At 38.6% G+C, this 22,299-nt stretch overlaps 2 protein-coding genes and 2 non-coding genes across 4 annotated transcripts in view; 3 read left to right on the top strand and 1 right to left on the bottom strand.

Moving 5' to 3' along the window:
• The first annotated feature begins 10,811 nt into the window (after positions 1 to 10,811).
• RPL5 (ribosomal protein L5) lies at positions 10,812 to 19,987 on the top strand. Its single transcript, XM_049618861.1, has 9 exons — positions 10,812 to 10,905; positions 11,021 to 11,130; positions 12,107 to 12,176; positions 12,260 to 12,375; positions 13,515 to 13,649; positions 15,205 to 15,407; positions 16,489 to 16,666; positions 19,299 to 19,387; positions 19,817 to 19,987. Exons 1-9 carry the CDS (start codon positions 10,812 to 10,814, stop codon positions 19,914 to 19,916), a joined length of 1,095 nt encoding a protein of 364 aa, XP_049474818.1. The 3' UTR covers positions 19,917 to 19,987.
• LOC125913817 (small nucleolar RNA SNORD21) lies at positions 16,323 to 16,418 on the top strand. The gene has a single exon (XR_007455109.1). It is a non-coding gene; the product is annotated as a small nucleolar RNA SNORD21 (small nucleolar RNA).
• LOC125913821 (small nucleolar RNA SNORA66) lies at positions 19,473 to 19,609 on the top strand. Its single transcript, XR_007455113.1, has one exon. It is a non-coding gene; the product is annotated as a small nucleolar RNA SNORA66 (small nucleolar RNA).
• A 536-nt stretch (positions 19,988 to 20,523) lies between the features above and the next one.
• The window catches only part of DIPK1A (divergent protein kinase domain 1A), a 107,028-nt gene continuing 105,252 nt past the window's right edge, over positions 20,524 to 22,299 (bottom strand). The window contains exon 5 of the mRNA XM_049618460.1: positions 20,524 to 22,241. Coding sequence (XP_049474417.1) covers positions 21,429 to 22,241 — 813 coding nt within the window. The 3' untranslated portion in view covers positions 20,524 to 21,428. The remainder of the gene's footprint in view (positions 22,242 to 22,299) is intronic.

The following is a 22,299-nucleotide window of genomic DNA, read 5'->3' as shown; positions in this document are numbered from 1 at the left end:
TTTTGAGGTAGATTATTATATGCCAATTTATAAATGGAATGATTAGAATAAATGATCAGATTTTATAGTGTCTATATATGAATTCATATGAATTATGGATTATAATATCATATTTATCTCATTTACTCAATTAATTTCATACCAAGCTCTGTTCTTCATGCTCTATCCTCAACATGTCCCTTTTCTGCCTTCATGAAATGTTTGTAGTAGGAAAGGCAGACAGACTATAAGCAAATAAACAAATTTATAACTGCTAGGAGGTAATAATTGCTATGGTGAAAAAGCAGAATGTGGGGAATAAAGAATGATGGAGTGTTCTAATTTAGATGGAATTGTTAGGAAATGCCTTTATGTAAAAAAAAAAAAAAAGACAATTGAATAGAAAGCTGAAAGTAATGCAGCACACCAAATGAACGTCTAGGGGACGCACAATCAAGGCAGAGGGAATAATTAGTGCCAAGACTCTAAGATAGGAGTGGCTTAGAGGCTGGCAAATTGGAGTAGAATAAGAAAGGGATGAAAAAAAAAAAAAAAAAAAAAAAAAAAAAAAAAAAAAAGGGGGATGGAAGGACTTGAGATGAAGTCAAAGAAACATGGGGTGTGGGGGCAGAGCATATAGGGCTGCATAGGCTGTAATGAACACTTTGGCCATTGAAAGAGTTTGAGGACAAAAGTGACATATTCCTTTCTCTCCTCTTCTCTTCTCTCTCTCTCTCTCTCTCTCTCTCTCTTTAATCACAATAAGTGTACCCTTTAATACCCATCTCCTATTTCTCCCACCCATCTCCCCTCTGGTAGCCATCAGTTTGTTCTCTACAGTTAAGAGTCAGTTTCTTTGTTTGTCTCTCTTTTTTTTCCATTTACTTGTTTGTTTTCTTTCTTAAATTCCACATGATTGAGATCATATGGTATCTGTCTTTCTCTGACTGATTTATTTCACCTAGCTTTATACTCTCTAACTCTACCCATCTTCTTGCAAATGGCAAGATTCCATTCTTTTTTTATGGCTGAATAATATTCCATTGTGCATTGTGTATATATACCACCTCTTCTTTATCCACTCATCTATAGACAGACACTTGGGTTGCTTCCATAATTTGGCTATTGTAAATAATGCTGCAATAAACACAGGGCGCATGTATCCCTTCAAATTAGTGTTTTTGCATTTTTTTGGGTAAACACCCAGTAGTGGGATTCCTGGATCACAGAGTAGTTCTATTTCTAATTTTTTGAGGAACCTCCATACTGTTTTCCATAGCGGCTGCACCAATTTGCATTACCACCAACAGTGCACAAGGGTTCTTTTTTCTCCACATCCTCACCAACACTTGTTGTTTCTTGTGTTTTTGATTTAGCCATTCTGACAGGTGTGAGGTGATATCTCATTGTAGTTTCGATTTGTATTCCCTTGATGATGAGTGATGTTGAGCATCTTTTCATGTGTCTGTTGGCAACATATTCTGACATGTGTATATATATGTATATGTATATATATATATATATACATATATATACACATAATTTTTAAGTTTATTTTGAGAGAGAGAGTATGCACACTAGTAAGAGCAGGGGAGGGGCAGAGAGAGGGAGAGAGTGAATTCCAAGCAAGTTCTGTGCTATCAGCATGGAGACTGAAGTGGGGCTCAATCACATGAACTGTGAGATCATGATCTAAGCCCAAACCAAGAGTTGGATGCTTAATCAATTAAGCCACCCAGATGCACCCTGACTTATATTTTTTTTAAAAAGCAGTCTGGAGAATAGATTGTAGGAGTAACAAGTTCAAAGCAGAGAGACCTATTAAGAGGTTAATGCAATATTCTAGGTAATAGATAATGGCAGCTTGGACGAGGACATGAGAAGTAATACATATATTTAAAGTACAGCCATGTACTTTATGGATGTGGAACTTGATTAAGAGTGGCATCAAGTATGACTCTAAAGTTTTTGGTGTTATTTGCTCTATAAGAAGTTCATCTTATGTGCTTGTCTTGTTTCCTCCATTAGAGCTCCTGGAGTAGTTATATGTATTCATAAACTCATCTAATGGCTATGATGTGCCCTTCAAGTGCCCTTCAAGACACTGTGCCTTTAAGCACAGACTCTCCAAGATGCTGACCACACACAGAAATATAGGAATGACTCAGAGCATTATGACCATCACTTTGAAGTTGTCTGTAATAGATATAATTACACCTTTTTTGTTTGTTTGTTTGCAATCTTTCCTTGAAGAAGTTGGCCTGGGAGACAGGAAGAATCCAGAAATTGGCTTTACTGTCATGTGCGATGGGGAGAATCAGCCACAATAATTTATAATGTTTCTCCCAAAGTACTTGGTCAGCTTTCACTGGGTCCACCTTATATATGTCCAAAGTAACTGAAGAGGGAAACAAATATTATTAGTGTCAGTTAATAAGTGGAATCTCAAAAGGATTTATGGAATTAGTCATTAAACATATATTATTAGACGTGAAGAACAAGCAAAATAAGACCATCACTTTTGATGATCCCAGGAATGATGTGTAGACACATACTTTTAATTCCCAGGTAGCTTTCTTACCACCTAACACACTCCTAGCTAGCTGCTTCTTTGCCTTTATTTCATACCCCCTCAATCTTGTAGCAATAAGAGATTTTTTTAGGCAAGCAGGACAGATGATAACTGCCCTTAAAGTAGCTCTTCTAAAGTTTAGCAATTCTTAGACATTTCTAACTTTTTCTTAATAACATATAATAAACCTAGTCTTCAAGAAACCATCTAAATATTTCCGAGTCATTTAAATATTTTGACTTTCAAGGCACCTGGGTGGCTCAGTGAGTTAAACATCTGACTTTGGCTCAGGTCATGATCTCGCGGTTTGTGAGTTCAAGCCCAGCTTTGAACTCAGGCTCTATGCTGACAGCTCAGAGCCTGGAGCCTACTTTGGATTCTGTGTCTCCCTCTCTCTCTCTGTCCCCCCCTGCCTTCACTCTGTCTCTCTCTCTCTCAAAAATAATAAACATTTAAAAATGTTAAAGATGAGTATTTTCATTAAAAAAACCAAAATAAATATTTTGACTTTCATATGTTAACTAACCATCTAATAAAGTGATCCTGGACTTCCCAGATTTCTCCTGGGACTGCCTTCTTCAGGCTTCAAGAGTTTCCCTCCTAATTCTAAAACTATGGGTTTCATCTGGTGAACAAGAATATGTCTCTTAGTTAATACTGACCAGAGTTTTGTACCTCTTTTCCTGGAATTTTGTGAAGCTCCAGGTTCAGAAGATGATAAGCACTTTATGGGCTGTAGTTTCACCTTTCTTTCTTTCTTTTTAATTTGTTGAATTTTTTATTTTTTAAAATTTACATCCCAATTAGTTAGCATATAGTGCAACAATGATTTCAGGAGTAGATTCCTTAGTGCCCCTTACCCATTTAGCCCATCCCCCCTCCCACAACCCCTCCAGTAACCCTCAGTTTGTTCTCCATATTTGTGAGTCTCTTCTGTTTTGTCCCCCTCCCTGTTTTTATATTATTTTTGTTTCCCTTCCCTTATGTTCATCTGTTTTGTATCTTAAAGTTCTCATATGAGTGAGTCATATGATATCTGTCTTTCTCTGAGTGACTAATTCCGCTTAGCATAATACCCTCCAGTTCCACACACATAGTTGCAAATGGCAAGATTTCATTCCTTTTGATTGCTGAGTAATACTCCATTGTATATATATATACCACATCTTCTTTATCCATTCATCCATCGATGGACATTTAGGCTCTTTCCATACTTTGGCTATTGTTGATAGTACTGCTATAAACACGGGGTGCATGTGTCCCTTCGAAACAGCACACCTGTATCCCGTAGATAAATGCCTTTTCGTGCAATTGCTGGGTCATAGGGTAGTTCTATTTTTAGTTTTTTGAGGAACCTCCATACTGTTTTCCAGAGTGGCTGCACCAGCTTGCATTTCCATCACCTTTATTTCTAAACAGAATTAATTATAGTTAGTCTAAGCCAAAGAATGTTTACATCTTAGTCATACAAAAAACCATTATGGAATATGTTCCAAAGTCAAATATACAGGCTTATGAATATTTAGAGCCCCTCTTTTAGCACAATTTTTTAAAGTTTATTTATTTATTTTGAGAGAGAGTGAGCATGCAAATGTGGGAAGGGCAGAGAAAGAGGAAGAGAGAGAATCCCAAGGAGGCTCTGTACTGTCAGTGCAAAGACCGACACAGGGCTCAATCCCACAAACTGTGAGATCATAACCTGAGCCGAAATCAAGAGTCGGGCACTTAACTGACTGAGCCACCCAGGTGCCCTTTTTAGCATGGTTTTAAGGCAGGCTCACATCCGAAAATTACTGATGATAGCCATCTGTGTTCTGTTATGATTGGCTGTGGCATCCATTTCTTCATTGGTAAAATGAGGGTAATAATACTATCTACTAGAGTGGTTTTGAGATTAAACGAGATACTGTAATAAACGCTCAGCATAGACTGTGGCACATTGTAGGTTCTCAATAGATTCTTGCTATTTCTATGGTATAGAAACCCTACAGCCCCCTCTTTTATCCCCACTCACTAATCCCCCAGTCAAGTCTGAGTCACTGAGATGATTCCAGCAAAGCACTCCAACAGGAGGGGCTCAGACATTTCAAATCCTGTGATCTTTGGTGGATATGAAGTTTCCTGAAGTATACCTCCCTTTGACCCAGCAAGAGGGGCCCTCACCTGGGCTCTTGCCCTGGCCCTGGCCTTTATAATACCCTGCAGATCACAAAACGCATAGAAAAGTAAACTTACTAAAAATGCATGGCTATGGCTCTCTCACTCTCTCTCTCTCTCTCTCTCTCTCCTAGGATTTAACATTCGGCTCTGACCAGAAACCCTAAGCTTCTGTCTTGGTAATCAACACCTTCCAGGCCCCAGGGAAACACCATTCCACTTTTCTTGTGCTATGTCCTTGAAACAAAAGGCAATTGTATCTGAATGTCATGGAAGTTTTGGGTTTGTGCTGCTGTTGACATTTGAAATAGACACTCTTTGGAGTGCAGGAGGATTTGAGTAATGGAAACTTTTTTAGGAAAGAGGAAGAAAACAAAGAAAACAAATTAACTTGTCAAATCCCTTCTTTGTGGTAATGTGAACCCCACCCCCAAATTCTGGTATAACAAAGTTTCATGTCTGAGTAGAGCCCCAATTCCATTTTCTTGTGTACCTTCATGTTCCAGTTCCTGGTTCCAGAGGTATTCGTCATGTTAAAACAGTAGATCTGATTTAAACAAGACATGAGATGCTAGTGAGTAAAGAGATGCTAGAAGAGTAAAGTGAAAGATTAGAAGGTGTTTAAAAATTTTTTTAAATGTTTTCATTTATTTTTTTGAAGGAGAGAGAGAGACAGAGCATGAGCGGGGGAGGAGCAGAGAGAGAGGGAGACATACAATTTGAAGTAGTCTCCAGGCTCTAAGCTGTCAGCACAGAGCCCGATGCGGGGCTCAAACTCACGATTTGTGAGATCATGACCTGAGCCACCCAGGCGCCCCAAGAATAGAAGGTGTTTAAATAAAGAGCAAATCAGAGTCTTTGGATGAAAAATGAATTTTGAATTTGTGCTATTTATTTGATATATAGTATTACTTGCTTTTGGTAGTAATATAGGTATTCAAAACTCAAACATATCTAATTCTTTTTTTTTCAATATATGAAGTTTATTTTCAAATTGGTTTCCATACAACACCCAGTGCTCATCCCAAAAGGTGCCCTCCTCGATACCCATCACTCACCCTCCCCTCCCTCCCACCCCCCATCAACCCTGTTTGTTCTCAGTTTTTTTTTTTTTTAATTTTTTTTTTTTTTTTTAACGTTTATTTGAGACAGAGAGAGACAGAGCATGAACGGGGGAGGGTCAGAGAGAGGGAGACACAGAATCTGAAACAGGCTCCAGGCACAGAGCCCGACGCGGGGCTCGAACTCACGGACCGCAAGATCATGACCTGAGCCGAGGTCGGCCGCTCAACCGACTGAGCCACCCAGGCGCCCCTGTTCTCAGTTTTTAAGAGTCTCTTATGCTTTGGCTCTCTTCCACTCTAACCTCCTTTTTTTTTTTTTTTTTTTTTTTCCTTCCCCTCCCCCATGGGTTTCTGTTAAGTTTCTCAGGATCCACATAAGAGTGAAACCATATGGTATCTGTCTTACTCTGTATGGCTTATTTCACTTAGCATCACACTCTCCAGTTCCATCCACGTTGCTACAAAGGGCCATATTTCATTCTTTCTCATTGCCACGTAGTACTCCATTGTGTATATAAACCACAATTTCTTTATCCATTCATCAGTTGATGGACATTTTGGCTCTTTCCATAGTTTAGCTATTGTTGAGAGTGCTGCTATAAACATTGGGGTACAAGTGCCCCTATGCATCAATACTCCTGTATCCCTTGGGTAAATTCCTAGCAGTGCTATTGCTGGGTCATAGGGTAGGTCTATTTTTAATTTTTTGAGGAACCTCCACACTGTTTTCCAGAGTTTTTTTTTTTTTTTTTTTCAAACACATCTAATTCTTAAAAGGATTAAAATTTTGGACAATTTTTTCTTTTTTTTAAAGTTTATTCTTTTGAGAGAGAAAGTGCAAGTTGGGGAAGGGCAGAGAGAGAGGAAGAGAGACAATCCCAAGCAGGTTCCAGACTGCCAGCATGAAGCCTGACACAAGGCTCGAACCCATGAACCATGAGATTATTACCTGAGCTGAAGGTGGACACTTAACCCCCCTGAGCCACCCAGGTACCCCTAGATAATTTTTTTCTAATTTAAATATAACTGCATGAGAAATATTCAATAAATGTGACATTCTAATTAAATATAAAGAAATTAGAACAAGAAAACAAAAAAGTTTCTGTGGCTGTGAAGAAGAAAATACATGTACAAATAAACCTGAAACTAATTTCTATGGAGATTATTTTCTGACCTTGATAGACCAATGTATAGTTTGATGGTAAAAACATTTGAGCAAATTGAGCAACATAATATTTTTGTTGTTCTTTATCATACCATAGTATTGAAATATTAGAAGAATAACAAAATGTGTGTGGATATGGATACTACTGTAAGAGACAGTAAAAATCACAATAAAAGTGAGTTATATGACAATACCAAAATATCTAGGCGCACCTGGGTGGCTCAGCTAGTTAAGCATCCAACTCTTGATATCAGCTCAGGTCATGATCTCACAGTTCAAGGGATGGAGCCTTGCATTGGGCTCTGCACTGACAGCATAGAGCCTGCTTGGGATTCTCTCTCTCTCTCTCTCTCTCTCTCTCTCTCTCTCTTTCTCCCCCTCCCCCACTTGCTTGCATGTGTGCACATGCACACACACTCTTTTCTCTTTTAAAATAAACACTAAACAATTTTTTAAATCTAGTAATAGTTTCTATTGTATTCTATTGAAGATAATAATTTATCTTATATGACATCATTACATTGTTAGAATGTGATATGTAAAGATCATGGTTCATTTCCAAATCTAAATAGTGTATTGTTTTATAAATTTTATTTAAAATTCCAGTTTCTCTTGCTTCACCAAAACAAAATTTCTCCTAGTTGAAATTAACAAAAATTACATAAGCACATCAATGACCCAAGAAAGACTGTCCAAGTTGGCATTACTATCTGTAGAACACAAATGGTGTGGTATCTTAGTGATAACAACATAGAAATTTTGCTGAAATGAAGATATGAAACAGAACTTTTATGCAATAAATTCATTAATTTTGTATGTCTTTATCTTATCAGTCATTCAAACATCAATAGCTTATCAACAGAACACCCAGACATAATTATGGTGGTGATCATAATTATGTTTGGTTGCCTTTGGTATTTTACTGACTTTCAGTTCCATAAAAACCACAGATTTATATTTTAAAAAGAAAGTTTATTCTTTTATTGAGGGAGGATAATTAGTTTTTCCTACATAAAAGTATAGGTTTAGAATGTTTAAAATGTTTCTAATGGATTAATATCAATTAAGGGTATCCAACCATAAGGTAGTTCATACTATTTGCTATCCTTCAGTGTATAAGTTCAAATAAAGCAAAAGTCAATTGCAAAGAAAAAAACATTTTGAAATAACTTAAGATGTTTTTGATTATAATTATTAAAGTTGGTAACAGTACAGAACAGTACAGCTGATTAGGGCAGTAAGTAGTTATCTCAAAATTATAATATATGGGTAACATCATAGAAATCTTTTCGTATTTTGGTGTGAAACCATCACTACAATAAATAAAATTGCTGAGTTTCTATTTGTAATATATGTTTGACATATAGCATAAAATTGAGTTCACTCTCATTTCAAATCATAAAAAGTATTTCCCACTCCAGCAAGAATTGTTGTTTTAGTTTTTATTTTGAAATTCACAATCACAAATTGTTTGTAAGAATAGTACAAAGAATTTCCATATGTCTTTTTCCCAGATTCCCCATTGTTAACATTTTAACATATTTGCTTTATTGTTTTTCCTCTTTACAAACATATATGTGTATGTGTATTCACACACATGTGGTTTTTTCCTGAGCCATACACTGAGTGTCAGTTGCAAACATAATGCCCATTACTTCAAAATAGTTCAGAGTATATTTCCTAAAAATCAAGAACACCTATAGATAACCATGGTGTACCTATCAAGTTAACATTGATCTATTACTACCATCTAATCCATCTAATCCACAGACTCCATTCAAATTTCATTGATTGTTCTGAGAATGTCCTTTGTACAAAAGAAATTAAAGTCTTCCTTTTCATCTTCTTTTTTATCCAGGATGTGTTCCAGGATCACATACTTCATTCAGCTGTTAAATCACTTTGGTCTCTTTCAGTCTGGCCTTATCCGTCATGATTTTGTAATTTCTGAGGAATACAGACCACTTACTTTGTAGAATGTCCCTCAGTTTGAGTTTGTTTGCAGTTCATCACATATCAGAATAGTTAAATTATGTAATTAGATTAAATTACATAAATTTGGTAGCAAGTAACTTCTGTGTTCTTCTCAATGCATCATATCAGGAGGCACAAAACGTTGACTGGTCCATTGCTGGTGAATTTTAACTTTTACCACTTGAACAAGATTATGTTAGGTAAGGGTGCTAAACAAGTTCCCCTGGCTCCTGGTATCACCATCTGCACTGGCTGAGCCAGCCAATACTTGCTATAGACCCCCAGCTGCAGCCAAAGGCAATAGGGGCATATATTTTTAATTTTGTTGTTATGAAGACTAATAACGTAAGAAGAAGTACAAGGAGGATAAAACAATGTTTAATTCAACAATGTGTTAGGTTGCTTCATAACTTCTAAATATTCAGCTGCATGATATGTGGGCCTTCATACATACTCTTGCCCTAAAACATGTAAAATTAGGGGTGGGCCTATTTCCAGGTAGATTTCCCTTCTGATCCTTCCACTCTCCAGAGTAAGCAGGGCCTGAAAAAGACATGTGGCACCTTTCAGAGGCTAATAAATTAATGAAACACCAAAATGAAGATCTTTATTTTCTATAAATATAAGTTATATACTTCTTTCCTTGTACTTCCAGAAGCCACTTGGCAAAGATTGAACCACACTTGTCCGTGAATGTTTTAACATTTCTCCTTGAAAGCTCTGTTGACATTGGCCAGAGTGGACTCGATGTACATTTTTCCTGTTATATAAGAAGTTACAAATGAAACCAGAGGAAATTAGTATCATAATTTTAGTTTAGTCCAGTGGCAGTTTTTTGGAGCCACTTAACCTTGTCATTCTGTTTGACAGACCCTCCCTGCTCTGATATTGAGCAGTTTGCACACTGAGTTTTTCCTGCTAGATTAATTATATGTACATTCACTTCCCAAGAGTAAGTTTAAATTTTGAATGATGGGGGTATAGAGTTAACACTCATTCTGAAGATGGGAATATTTTAAGCAGCTGTGCTGGTAAGTAATTCGCTTTCTTTTCCTGGTAGCATCAGTAAATTCCATTACTGGACAAAATAAGATTTGTTTTCTGCTTTCCTGAGACCTCCTGCATTGATTGAGATTGAGGCCAAATTAAAAATTGAGATTCCTGGGACCAAACCAGCAAGTTTGATTCAGGAAAGGTGGGATATTCAGATATCTGCATTTTAACCAGTACTCAAATGATTCTCGTGCAATAGCCCAACGACCACCTTTGAAATGCTATTAGATAAGGGAGTACTTTCTCTTGAGGCGCTTTTTTGTTTGGTTGGTGCTTGTTGATCGGTTCTCCTCAGTCTGCGTGTGTAGAACACGGAAAGGGAACAGCTTATTCCTTAATTTCAATTAGTTTTGAGAGAATGAAAAAAAAAGTACTTACAGAGAAAAATTAAGCTGACTAGCTCAGAGTGATGGAGGGAAAAAGAATGAAGCTGTCAGGGATCAAGAAAGATGATGGAGGTAAAGGGGTGCAGTAAGTAGTTCTTTTACCATTTAACAAACACCAAGCACTTACTGAATGCCAGCATTGTGCTAGGCAATTCAAGGGTGAACTGGGACTTCAGGGCCCACCCTCAGGGTATTTACAGGGGAGGGTAGGCTGAAGCAGATTTGAAGGTGCTGTGGGAAGGCAGAAGAGAGGCTCCTTCCTCACTCAGGTTTGAAGTACTGGGACAAGGCTTCCTGAAGAGATCCTGTATGACCTGGACCCGGATGAGTAGTCCAGGTCCAGGAGGTAGAGTCCTGGAGGGTGCAAACGAGCTCCACAGCAAATACATTCTATTTAATTTTAAACTTTTTTTCCTATTTACAAAGTCATATATATTCGTTACGAAACAACTTCTTAGCATATGAAACTGACAACTTCTATAATCCTCCCTGCTACTTACCGCCTATCCCAACCGGATTTCCAGCCAGGAGTTTGGGGACTCGGTGGCTTTGAAGGTTTGTTACTGACCGGCGAAGTCCAGCATCGGTCCTCCCGCCAGATGGGGGCAGTACTCCGCACGACTAGGGCCGGCGCGCTCTCTCTTCCATACGTCGCTCGCGTGATCATCAGTGCTACATACTGCGCCTGCGCACGGACTGAGGCCTTTTCCCCCCGCGGAGCGCTGCTGGGCCTGCTGGTCTGTGGCGAGCCGCGGACGCCGGTCTCTGTTCCGCAGGATGGTGAGTGGATATCTGGAATCGGGGCTACGGATGCACGGGGGTTCCCTGTCCTTGCTCAAACGCCAGCCTAGGATCCGTTTCGCGCGGCGCTGGGGTTGGATGGCGTTCGATAGTGGGCTCTGCTGAGGTAGGGCTGCCGCTCCCAGCGTGGCCTTAATGGCTGCCGCCCGGCGCGCAAGCTTGGGGGAGGGGTTGACGAAGAAAATCAGGAGCCGGGGCGGCGGATTGAGGAGGGGGATGATTTTCGTAGACAGGCTGCGGGGATAGTGCCGGCTTGTCCGAAGGGGCACCAGCAGGTGGGGAAGATTGCATGCAGTCGGTCCCGTGAGTAGCTGGGGATGCCTGAGGAGATGGGCTGCGGCTCCTCGGACTCATCCAGCCCTGACTGCTCCGTGGTTTTTTCGGGAGGGTCTTGGGTCGGTGGGTCTTCCAGAGGTGGCTTTTAAACTTAACAGTCAGCCTGGAGGCTGTGACTTTTCTGAGCCCCGAAAGAAAGCTCCTTTAGTTGGTAGGTGCCTCCTGCCTCTGTTTCTAGACTGTTGCTGGCACTAGTTTTTAATGATTTGGGGGATGGGGCGTTGCTTTGGTTCGAGGGGGATAGTGCTCTTTTAATCGGGAGTAATTGCTAAATATGCCCTTGACCAGATGAGTTTTGTGGCAAGTAATTGAGGCTTTTGGAAAACGTGCGTGGACAGTGCAGGAAATACGAGGTTAGGTTCTCAAAATGAGACGTATGGTGTTTGGAACAAACTGACGTTAGGCAAGATTGCTGTCTAGAGCAATGCTTTGGAAAAGTGATTGATGGGAAGTAGAAAAAGTGAGTCTTGACCCTCTGGTTTGAGAAACTGGACTCTACAAAAGTGACAGTTGTGTGGATTCACTCTTGAAGTGTTGTTTTGTTACAGAGTTAGCGCAGATATCAAAAATATCGTAAGCCATTTATCAAAGTTTTAATAATGTTCTTTTATTCTTAAAGGGGTTTGTTAAAGTTGTCAAGAATAAGGCTTACTTCAAGAGATACCAAGTGAAATTTAGAAGAAGACGAGGTATGGTCAGTTACTCATGTTCACAATATTAGAAGATTCTGCAGTGGAACAGACTTTCTTAAATTGCTATTTTTCCCCCCCAGAGGGTAAAACTGATTACTATGCCCGGAAACGCTTGGTAATTCAGGATAAAAATAAGTACAACACACCTAAATACAGGATGATAGTTCGCGTAACCAACAGAGATATCATTTGTCAGGTAAGTTGTATTCAGAACTCAAGCAACAGATGGTAAACCTCACCCTCTTTAACTGAATGCTGGAGAAGTTGTACTTGGGGGGCAAAACACATGTATGGATTAGAGGCTCTCTAGTGCCTGGCATTTTAAAAACATTGAGTAGTGTTTTTCTTTTAGTAGGCCTGAAGTTGGAGCACAGGAGGGATTGGTACATTAAAATACTCAACTGAAAAATTGGCCATGTTTGACAATCCTGACCAAACTAGTTTAATCCCATTTTCTAATGGTGGGGGAGAGGATTGGAGAAATCTAGGGTATATACTATTCTTGAAGGGGTAGGAGGATAAATTTGAGGCCAAGTATGTTCTTGCATTTTCCAGTTCCAAGAGAGTAATAGAATTTGTTAACGGACTAAATCCTGACTTGTGCTGTATGGCCTTATATGCCACAATACCACTGCTTATTGAAGAGATAGTTGTGGAGGTTAAATTAGGCTTTTAAGATTGTTTTTATTTCTGTTCATTGCTTGAAATAGGCTTTGATAAATCTGTATGAAGGTGTCTTTCCCATAAAAGACATCCAGAAAACGGTAGTTTGCTCCTAGAAGCTAGTTTTCTGGGCTTTTACATTTAGGGAAAATTTTTCACAGTTAATGATTTGCTGAGCTTTTGCAGGCACACCTCTGTTTTCTGGGCAAACTAACAGTTCCTTCATCCCTAAGTTCAGATAACTAAACATTAGGTATTAGAAGCATTGTTGGACCTAGCTATGCTTAGTTCAAAAGATGTTTGAAATAATGATAGATTCCTTTTTTGACTTTTTCATGATGCCTCTTTAATCCATTGACTAATGCAGCTAAGTCTTTTCAGTATTTGGAAAGAACAACAGTTTTATTCCAAAGGCATTTTGATGTTCAATGTATGTGTGGTACTTATAGTTCAATTTGTGATATTATGACAAACATTTACAGAAAACCTATCTGCTATAGTTGACCAAACCATAAACTCCCATTGGTAAGGTTAACAAAGACAGATTCTAAGTGTTGTAATTTGTGTCCGGCTTTTTCTTTTTTTTTTAAGTCCTTTGAAAAAGAAGGCACCTAGGACAAGTAATCAAACAATTGAAAATACAGATTACTAATCTGGTTTTTTCTCTTACAGATTGCTTATGCCCGTATAGAAGGAGACATGATAGTTTGTGCAGCGTATGCTCATGAACTCCCAAAGTATGGTGTGAAGGTTGGCCTGACAAATTATGCTGCAGCATATTGTACTGGCCTGCTGCTGGCCCGCAGGGTATGTAGAAGATAACTTTGATGTTTTACAACTCATTGTTAAGAGTTGTCTGCCAGGTAGATGTTCACACATGAATAAGATACTCTCAGCTGTGGCTTCTGGGAAGTGCCTGTTGTTGTGCTGTTGCTTACAAGGTCATCATCAGGGAAGACAATTTTATAAATACAAAGTTTGAGACTACACAGTTTTCTAGTACTCTGGGGAGATAGGTTTTGTTTTTTTACCGTGTGGGGTGGATCTAGATCACTAGAGTATAAACCAAAGAATGATAGCCACTAGCCACATGTGGATGTTGAGCACATGAAATGTGGCTGGTGCTGTTGAGGAACTGAATTCAAACAATTTTAGTATATGTGCTGCTGAAGCAAGCACTGAATTTAAACAATTTTAAATAGCCATCTGTAGGTTAATTATTGCCTTGTTGGATGTTGCAGACCTTTATTCAGAGGTATAGATTTTCTGACCATCAGTGCATATTTAAAATGCAGGCTGCACTCCTCACTCCTGTAATCTGTAATAGGATGTCCAGGTTATACACATGTTAATTTTGAGAAACAATGTTTTAAATTTGGGGAGGGTGAGCAGGCATGGGTATGGGATTCAGTTTTTTTAATCATTTTTGCCTTTGGGTGGCAGCATTTCCTATAATACGTGGAAAGTAGATGCAAATGTGATTTTTTTTGCCTTTTGTTTTCTGTTACCGATCTTGTTTTGCATTGGAAATGTTAAGCATGCGTCATTGTTAGGGACCCACTTTTTTTTTTTTTTTTTTGTTAAGGTTTATTTATTTTTGAGACAGAGACAGAGCATGAACAGGGGAGGGTCAGAGAGAGAGGGAGACACAGAATGTGAAACAGGCTCCAGGCTCTGAGCAGTCAGCACAGAGCGCGACGCGGGGCTCGAACTCACGGACCGCGAGATCGTGACCTGAGCCGAAGTCGGACTCCTAACCGACTGAGCCACCCAGGCGCCCCAAGGACCCACGTTTTCATTGGTTATAAATATGCTTGAGTAGGAGTGGGAAGTATCGTCCTTATATATGAGAACAATGTGGTACAAACTCACACTGCTTGTGGTGAAGTTCTAGTTAGATGTACTAGCAGAGGAGTCACCCTTATTGATGTAATGTCTTTGGAGAGTAGAGCTCTCCAGATGTTCTCTTCTGCCCAGGATCCTCCTCCTAAGATTTTAATTAAATTAATCAAAACTACATGTGTGATAACATAAATAGTTGAATTTTATTGTAGCCAAATAAGACTGAAGAAATGTGGAGAATATCTCCCTTGAGTAGATACATACAGCATGGTTACATCTTAATTGATGGCTACATAAATCAAGTATGGACATGTAGCAAAGGTACAGAAGCTACAAGACAAAATTGTTATAAATTCGAAGGTCTGAAGTTTCTTTTTGTAGCATCTTAATATTTAAAAGTAAGTTGGTACAAAGGGATAAGTGAATTGGAAGGAAATTTTTTCTTCTCGTCAGGTCATTAATGTTGTGATTGGATGTTAGAATTGTTTAAATATATTTAGACTGGCTTTTTTGTTAATAGCTTCTCAATAGGTTTGGCATGGATAAGATCTATGAAGGCCAAGTAGAAGTGACTGGAGATGAATACAATGTGGAAAGCATTGATGGTCAACCTGGTGCCTTCACCTGCTATTTGGATGCAGGTCTTGCCAGAACTACTACTGGAAATAAAGTTTTTGGGGCCCTCAAGGGAGCTGTGGATGGAGGCTTGTCTATTCCTCACAGGTAATAGTATTCAAATCTTCATTGTTTAGACTCCAGTATTTCCATTTCTAACTGGTTGGACTCTGGAGATTACTGAATCAATTAAAATAATAGGAAGCTATCATTGTGTACCTGCTATATGCTTAATACTATGCAAAAGGAACCTGGCAGGGCAGGAAGGAATTGTAACGTATTTCATAAATGAGACTGAGGTTCAGAGGTAAATGATTCGTTCAAGGTTTTAGAGCCAGTAGCAGAAAAGCCAGGGTTGAAACCACTAGCTTTTGTGTTGTGGCTTAGTTTTGGTTAGAAATGAGGAATTCAAGTTCACTCCCCTCCCAGTGCATTTTCTTTTCATTCAGAATGAAAATTGCTTTATTCAGTTATGGGAAACTGTCAACTCCAGGAAAAGATTTTGAGAAAAGGCTTAAGATAAATTCCCAAACTTTCCACTGGAAATAAGATTGTAGATCATTAGAGGCTAAGTAGGTGATTTTAATTTGGTAGTTCCTTTGGTTTAAGTTAATGATTTTTGTTATTGTTGAATAGATGCATCTTTAAGACATGATTTATTATTAGCCTCGTAAGGTTATTTAAGTAGTTGGTGACTTAACCAAAATTTTATCTGGCTATAGGTTTTGGCGTTGGAGAGGTTAGCCTGTGAAATGTAACCTAACTGGAACTTTTATAATGGTGGGACATGCAGATCTCTTGCAAAGCACCTATTAGATGTGGTCTTGAACAAATCACTTATCCCCATGTACTCTGAGGCACCACTGAGAGATTCTAGGGTTTGGGGGGGAACAGTTTTGAAACCATTTCCTATACTAATATGGAAAACTAACTTGATAGTGGTAGAAACTTGATTCATTTTGTGACTTTTAAAGGTGTTTGTGGCATGATTTTCTCTTCTATCTGGGAATTCAGAGATCAGCTGCTGAATGATGATATCCCACTAACTGAGCAGTCAGTAGTTGGTCCTTTGGTTGCATATGATGCAATTAATTGTTTCAAGACGGGACTGATGGCAGCTACTGAAGTGAATTCCTGCTAGTGAACTGATTTCAATCATTACATACTAAAATGAAAAACTTTGTTTTAGTACCAAACGATTCCCTGGTTATGATTCAGAAAGCAAGGAATTCAATGCAGAAGTACATCGGAAGCACATCATGGGTCAAAATGTTGCAGATTATATGCGTTACCTAATGGAAGAAGATGAAGATGCTTACAAAAAACAGTTCTCTCAATACATAAAGAACAACGTTACTCCAGACATGGTAAAAATTTTAACTAAAAATTCCTGTATTGGTTAGTTTATAGAGCGCTTTACTACTTGGTTTTGGTGGGTACATGAGTAGTTTTATTTCCAGTTAACATCTACAAGTTGAATATGAGTATGTTAATAGGTATAGATGGACTCAAATGAGCTGTCCTTACCTTAAAATGGGATGACATGAAAATTGGAATAGTGGGTAAGGGTAAGTTAAAAGTCAGACAAGGTAGAGGTGCCTGGGTGGCTCAGTCAGCTAAGTGTCCTTCAGGTCAGGTCATGATCTTGTTCGTGAGTTTGAGCCCTGCGTCGAGCTCAGAGCCTGGAGCCTGCTTTGTATTCTGTGTCTCCCTCTCTGCCCCTCCTCCACTCATGCTCTGTCGCTGTGTCTCAAAAATAAATAAGCGTTAAAAAAAGAATTTATGAGCCCTAAAGTTTTACCTCCAAGGCTCTCTGTTAATCCATTGTAGTAATGGAAGATAATAGGCACAGAACACAAAAATCACACTGATTATTACAAAACTATTATATAGCTTATGGAGTTGTATATAAATTGGAGGTTATAGCAAATGTCCTTTTCTGTTAGTGAACAGTTTCCATTTTGACACAGTTTTGGTTATGAAAATCTTTTAAGTAGAGTTGTAATTGAAGATCACTGTCATTTGTATGCTTAGTACACAGTCTAGGGCTGAATAAACATAGCTTGAGTTTTGGAGCTAAGAAAAGGTTAGTATTTATGTTGGTAATTCAAGTACATGATAATTTTCAGAAATTTATGCTTTTATGTTACTATTGACATTGTCCTCATTTGCTGTGGTTAATAGGTCTTTTACTTGTGATGATTCTACTTGGCCTGCATAATTTTTCTTCCTAAGCCATTTCTTACTCTGGTAATGTCACACTTGCTCAAAACTTTCCAAATTCCTAAGCTCCTTTCAGATATCTATTTCTTAATGCTTTCTAATATATGTGGTGTACTTCAGCCGGACCACTCTTAGGCTAATGTACTTTTCCCAGCTAGCTCATTAATTTGATCTCTGGAAGCCTGTTTTTCTGTATGGCTGCTGAAATCCTCTGCAGACATTTGACTTGCCCTAGGAGGAAGTGGTTTTTACCTAAACTCATTATGTACGTGGTTGTATTTTCTCTTGGTTTCTCCTGGAACGAATGGACCAAGTTGCTTAGATTTATTAAATGACTGCACTTGAAGTCATCGAATAGATTTGTTAAATACAGTGGGGAGCTGTCATAAAGTGCCTAAAATAAAAGAGAAACTTTGAGGAGGGATTTAGGGAGTTGAGATCTCATGCAGTGAAAGTGTTGGCATTATTTTCTTTTGCTAAGTTTTTTTTTTTTTTTAAATGTTTATTTATTTTTGAGACAGAGACAGAGCATGAACGGGGGAGGGTCAGAGAGAGGGAGACACAGAATCTGAAAGAGGCTCCAGGCTCTGAGCTGTCAGCACAGAGCCCGACGTGGGGCTCAAACTCACGGACCGCAAGATCATGATCTGAGCTGAAGTCGGCTGCTTAACCGACTGAGCCACCCAGGCGCCCCCCCCCCCCCCCGTCTTTTGCTAAGTTTTATACAAATAAATGCATGTAGTGATATTTTCTCCATATTGAATGAGTAATTTTAGAGACTTGGATTACTGTGACTCATTCTTTAGGGAGCTCTACTTGTTACTATATTGTGATAATAAACATTCAGGCATTTTATAGCTGCTTCATGACTTGGTCTTCCATAGAACCCATCGTCATTTATTTGGAGGTGGTGATTGAAACAGTTCAGAGATACAGCATTGTTGTTTGATGAATTTTAGAACAAAATTCTCATTAAGATCTAATTGGATAGTGTCTCAGGGTTTTCTAGGGAAATTCAAACCTCTGTTTCCACAGAGGCCTAATACTGTTGCCAAATACTAGTGATTCCTAATAGTAATAGAAGAGGTCCCTGGTATGCAGTTCTGGGTATAGCATTGAAAGATCTAATCAGGTACTGAAGGAAAATACAAATCGGGGGAATGTGGGAGAACACAAATGAATTTAGCAATTGCTTGTTGGCCCCATATACTCTTCATCTTAACATCTTAAATACTTGGTTTTGGCATGTATTCTCACTTGAATAAAAGAATTTAGGTCAGGGGCACCTGGGTGGCTCAGTTGGTTAAGTGTCATGTGTGTGCTCTCAAAAAGAATTTAGGTCAGACAGTATTTTATTTTTTAAAACGTATTTATTTTGAGAGAGCATGGGAAGGGGGGGTGGCAGAAAGCAAGAATTCCAAGCAGGCTCCGCAGTGTCAGCACAGAGCCTGATGCAGGGTTTTAGAGATCATGACCTGAGCTGAGATTAAAGAGTCAGACATCTAACTGACTGAGCCACCCAGGCGCCCTCTGTTATTTTTTTTCTTTTTTAAGTTTATTTTGAAAATGCGCAAGTAGGGGAGGGAGGTCAGAGTATTTTAAAGAAAAGGTGGGTTACATGTAGAAATAGGAGATACCAGCATTGACCTAGTTTAGTTGCTTTTGACAGTCTGGTTTAGAAGGACGAAATAGAGCCAGTAGTAGAATGCAGTGTTACCTGACTGTTGTAGGGCATGTGAAATGAAACCAAATACTGTTTGCTTTGCTTTCTTTCAGATGGAGGAGATGTATAAGAAAGCTCATGCTGCTATTCGAGAGAATCCAGTCTATGAGAAGAAGCCTAAGAAAGAAGTCAAAAAGAAGAGGTATGCATCCTCCTGTTGTCTTTTTAAGAGAGGTTGGGAGGAGTTCCTTGCCTTGTTTTGTGTTACTCAGACTCTTACTGAAGTTGTGCAAACTCGATCACTAACTCTGCATGATGTTGCAGAAGTGAGGGGAACCAGGTTTGCTAAAGTAATTATGGTGATAGAAATGTATTAGCCTCAGAAGCTACTTACTGAGCTGACCCCTTCTATCCCAGTACAGTATAACTACCAGTTAACTGCATTTTTAATGCATCTCTTTAATAATGGGTGTGGGGAAGTTAGCTTATGATCATAAGTAGGTATATTGGAATTTGGATTGTTTGACCTGGTTGCAGTCTTGTCCTTTTCAAAGTTAAATATTTATTTTTTATCCTCTAGCTATGGTTTTTAAAAATCACATTTGTCTCTTAATTTTACTCTGTTTTGTAGGTGGAACCGTCCCAAAATGTCTCTTGCCCAGAAGAAAGACCGGGTAGCTCAGAAGAAGGCAAGCTTCCTTAGAGCTCAGGAGCGGGCTGCTGAGAGCTAATAAACCAAACCACAATTTTCTATGAAGATTTTTCAGATAAAGACAATAATAAACTTATTCATCAAGCAGCAGTTTCTGTGTTAACCTCTTGTTAATGAAACTACAAGAAATAACGTCAAAATATAAAAGCAGAGGAGTTGATGGGTTGTTTTTGTTTTTGTTTGCTTCAAGAAACAAGTATAACTTTACATATTGACTCAAAGTTCACACCTGCTTCTTGGGCTTCTGTTTCCGTGACAGGCATTGTCCCTCTAATTGTATGATATACAGCTCTCCGTTAAAAAGTCTGGCAAGCAACAGACCAACCATCCACTAGGAATTATTTCTTCCATTCATTTATTGTAACCAGATGGTTAGTGGGAAGAAAAGGTACCTTCAAACTACACCATTTTAAAGTAAGCAAAACGTGCTCATCAATGGCTTTAATTTTTGAGAGAAGGCTGTCCAGTGAAGTTCACATAACATTTCACTTTAATCAGGTGAAACCTTGGAGCAAAAAATACTGGGTCTTCCTTCAAAAGAGGTTCCTTCAAAAGAGATGTTGAAAGGTACATGCCAGATCTTAATAAACATGAAAATAACATGAACAAATATTAACTTGCATATCAAGTTCACATGGAAAAATAAATTTACATGCCTCTTAAGAAATAGCCCTTTGGCCAACAGGAAATACTGTTCAAAATGGAAAATTGTTATTAAAAAGTCCCATGATTTCAGAGTCTGCCTCTTAATGTCCCACTTCCCCATAGCTCAAATTCAGACTTGTGGATTTGGATTGAGTTGATGGCCTTAAGTCAGTTTTGAAGGACTGCTCATTGACACTATAAAGGACCCATCAAATCAAGGATGATGAAAGCTCATCCAGTTTCAGCCTCTAAACTTGGCAATTACATATTGCCAAGTAGAACACTTTCTGATGGATTTTTATTTTTAAGCTAATAAGAGCCACTCAACATTCTGAAGCCATGTAACAAATGTTTTTAGGTCTATAAATACAACAAACCATGCTATTAACCCAACATCTGTTTATAAAGGAGTAACTACCTGCTTTGCAGTCTTAATTTCTTGTTAATGTGCAAACTTTACCATGCTAAGACTTCAGTAAGTGTACGTATATATATATATATATTTTTAAACAGCAGCTTCATTGCAATGTTTCCAGCAATGGTATTTTGGCTTAAGTAAAATCTACGAAATATTCTGTTTATGGGATGAGGCTTTTCACAGCATTATTTTAGGTCATTAGTCAAAATAGTTAACACAGTGAATGTACTGGGAAGAAAGGTACCAGGGCTTCTAATGCAGGAATTAATCTTTGGATCAGTTCATCCTATACCTCCTGCCATTCCTTCAAGCAATCAATATGTATCTTAAGATGATGGCTTCTTAAAACCAGGGAAAAGGGGTTTCGTATAACTGGAAAGGATTTGAGTCAGAAGCCATTTTTTTAATGCTCAAAATTTTTCCTTAGAATTGTTAAGTTTCCTATGATGGTCACGATGTCCAAATGAACTAAGAGTCATTTGTGTAGGAAATTTTCTTCCACAGTAACGTTTTTAGGTTATTTAGTATCAAAGAATGTTCCATTTCCATTTGATTTGCTGTGACTTTGAGAGCAATACAAGAATAAAGTTGCTTTTCCAATTCTTCACGAATTTCAGTTGGAGCACCACGCAGTAGGTAGTCTTTGAGTAACTGACAGGCTTTTGCTAAGTTTGGTTGTATCACTTCTGAAGTACACTTCATTGTACTCTGATCACAGGTAGTTCGACAATCCGTGCCATAAACACAGTCCAAATCAGACTCACAGTGGCGATCCTTTATAAGTTCTTTCAGGTTTGTCTCTGGCACGATTTTTCTCATGTCCACCATTTTCAAATCATACTTATCATTATATCCTAGGTTTTTGGCACTAATATCACACATGAGGAAGTTTCCATACGGGCCGTGGAAAACATCTTCCACAAATTCCAGAAGTCCTATGGCTATTTTAGCCTTTCTAGGCCATGATGGTGTGAACAACTGATCCATGCTTCTTCTGAACCCAGATGGAATAAAAAGTTCAATGACCCATGGAAGGCTTATTCCATAAAGAGAGGTATATTCAACACTTTCCATCACATAGAGATCACCACAGAATCCCATTAATTTGGGGGTATGTTCTTTATCTTGAAGTATCACCATGAGAAGAAATTCATTTAGTTGAAGAAGTGCCCATGCTGACTTTGCTTCTCCCAAGGAAACCTGGCCATCTTTGTCTCCATCAGCCACCGTCAAGATGAGATTCACCAGTTCAGAGAGGTTTCCTTGGTCACCCAACTTTGCCTATGTGTATAAGGAATGAAAAATACCTCACATATAATATACATACTAACTTTACAGG

The sequence above is a fragment of the Panthera uncia genome, assembly GCF_023721935.1.
Source record: "Panthera uncia isolate 11264 chromosome C1 unlocalized genomic scaffold, Puncia_PCG_1.0 HiC_scaffold_4, whole genome shotgun sequence".
Taxonomy (NCBI): domain Eukaryota; kingdom Metazoa; phylum Chordata; class Mammalia; order Carnivora; family Felidae; genus Panthera; species Panthera uncia.
The sequence above is the reverse complement of the archived record's forward strand: the minus strand, read 5'-3'. Positions and strand labels throughout refer to the sequence as shown.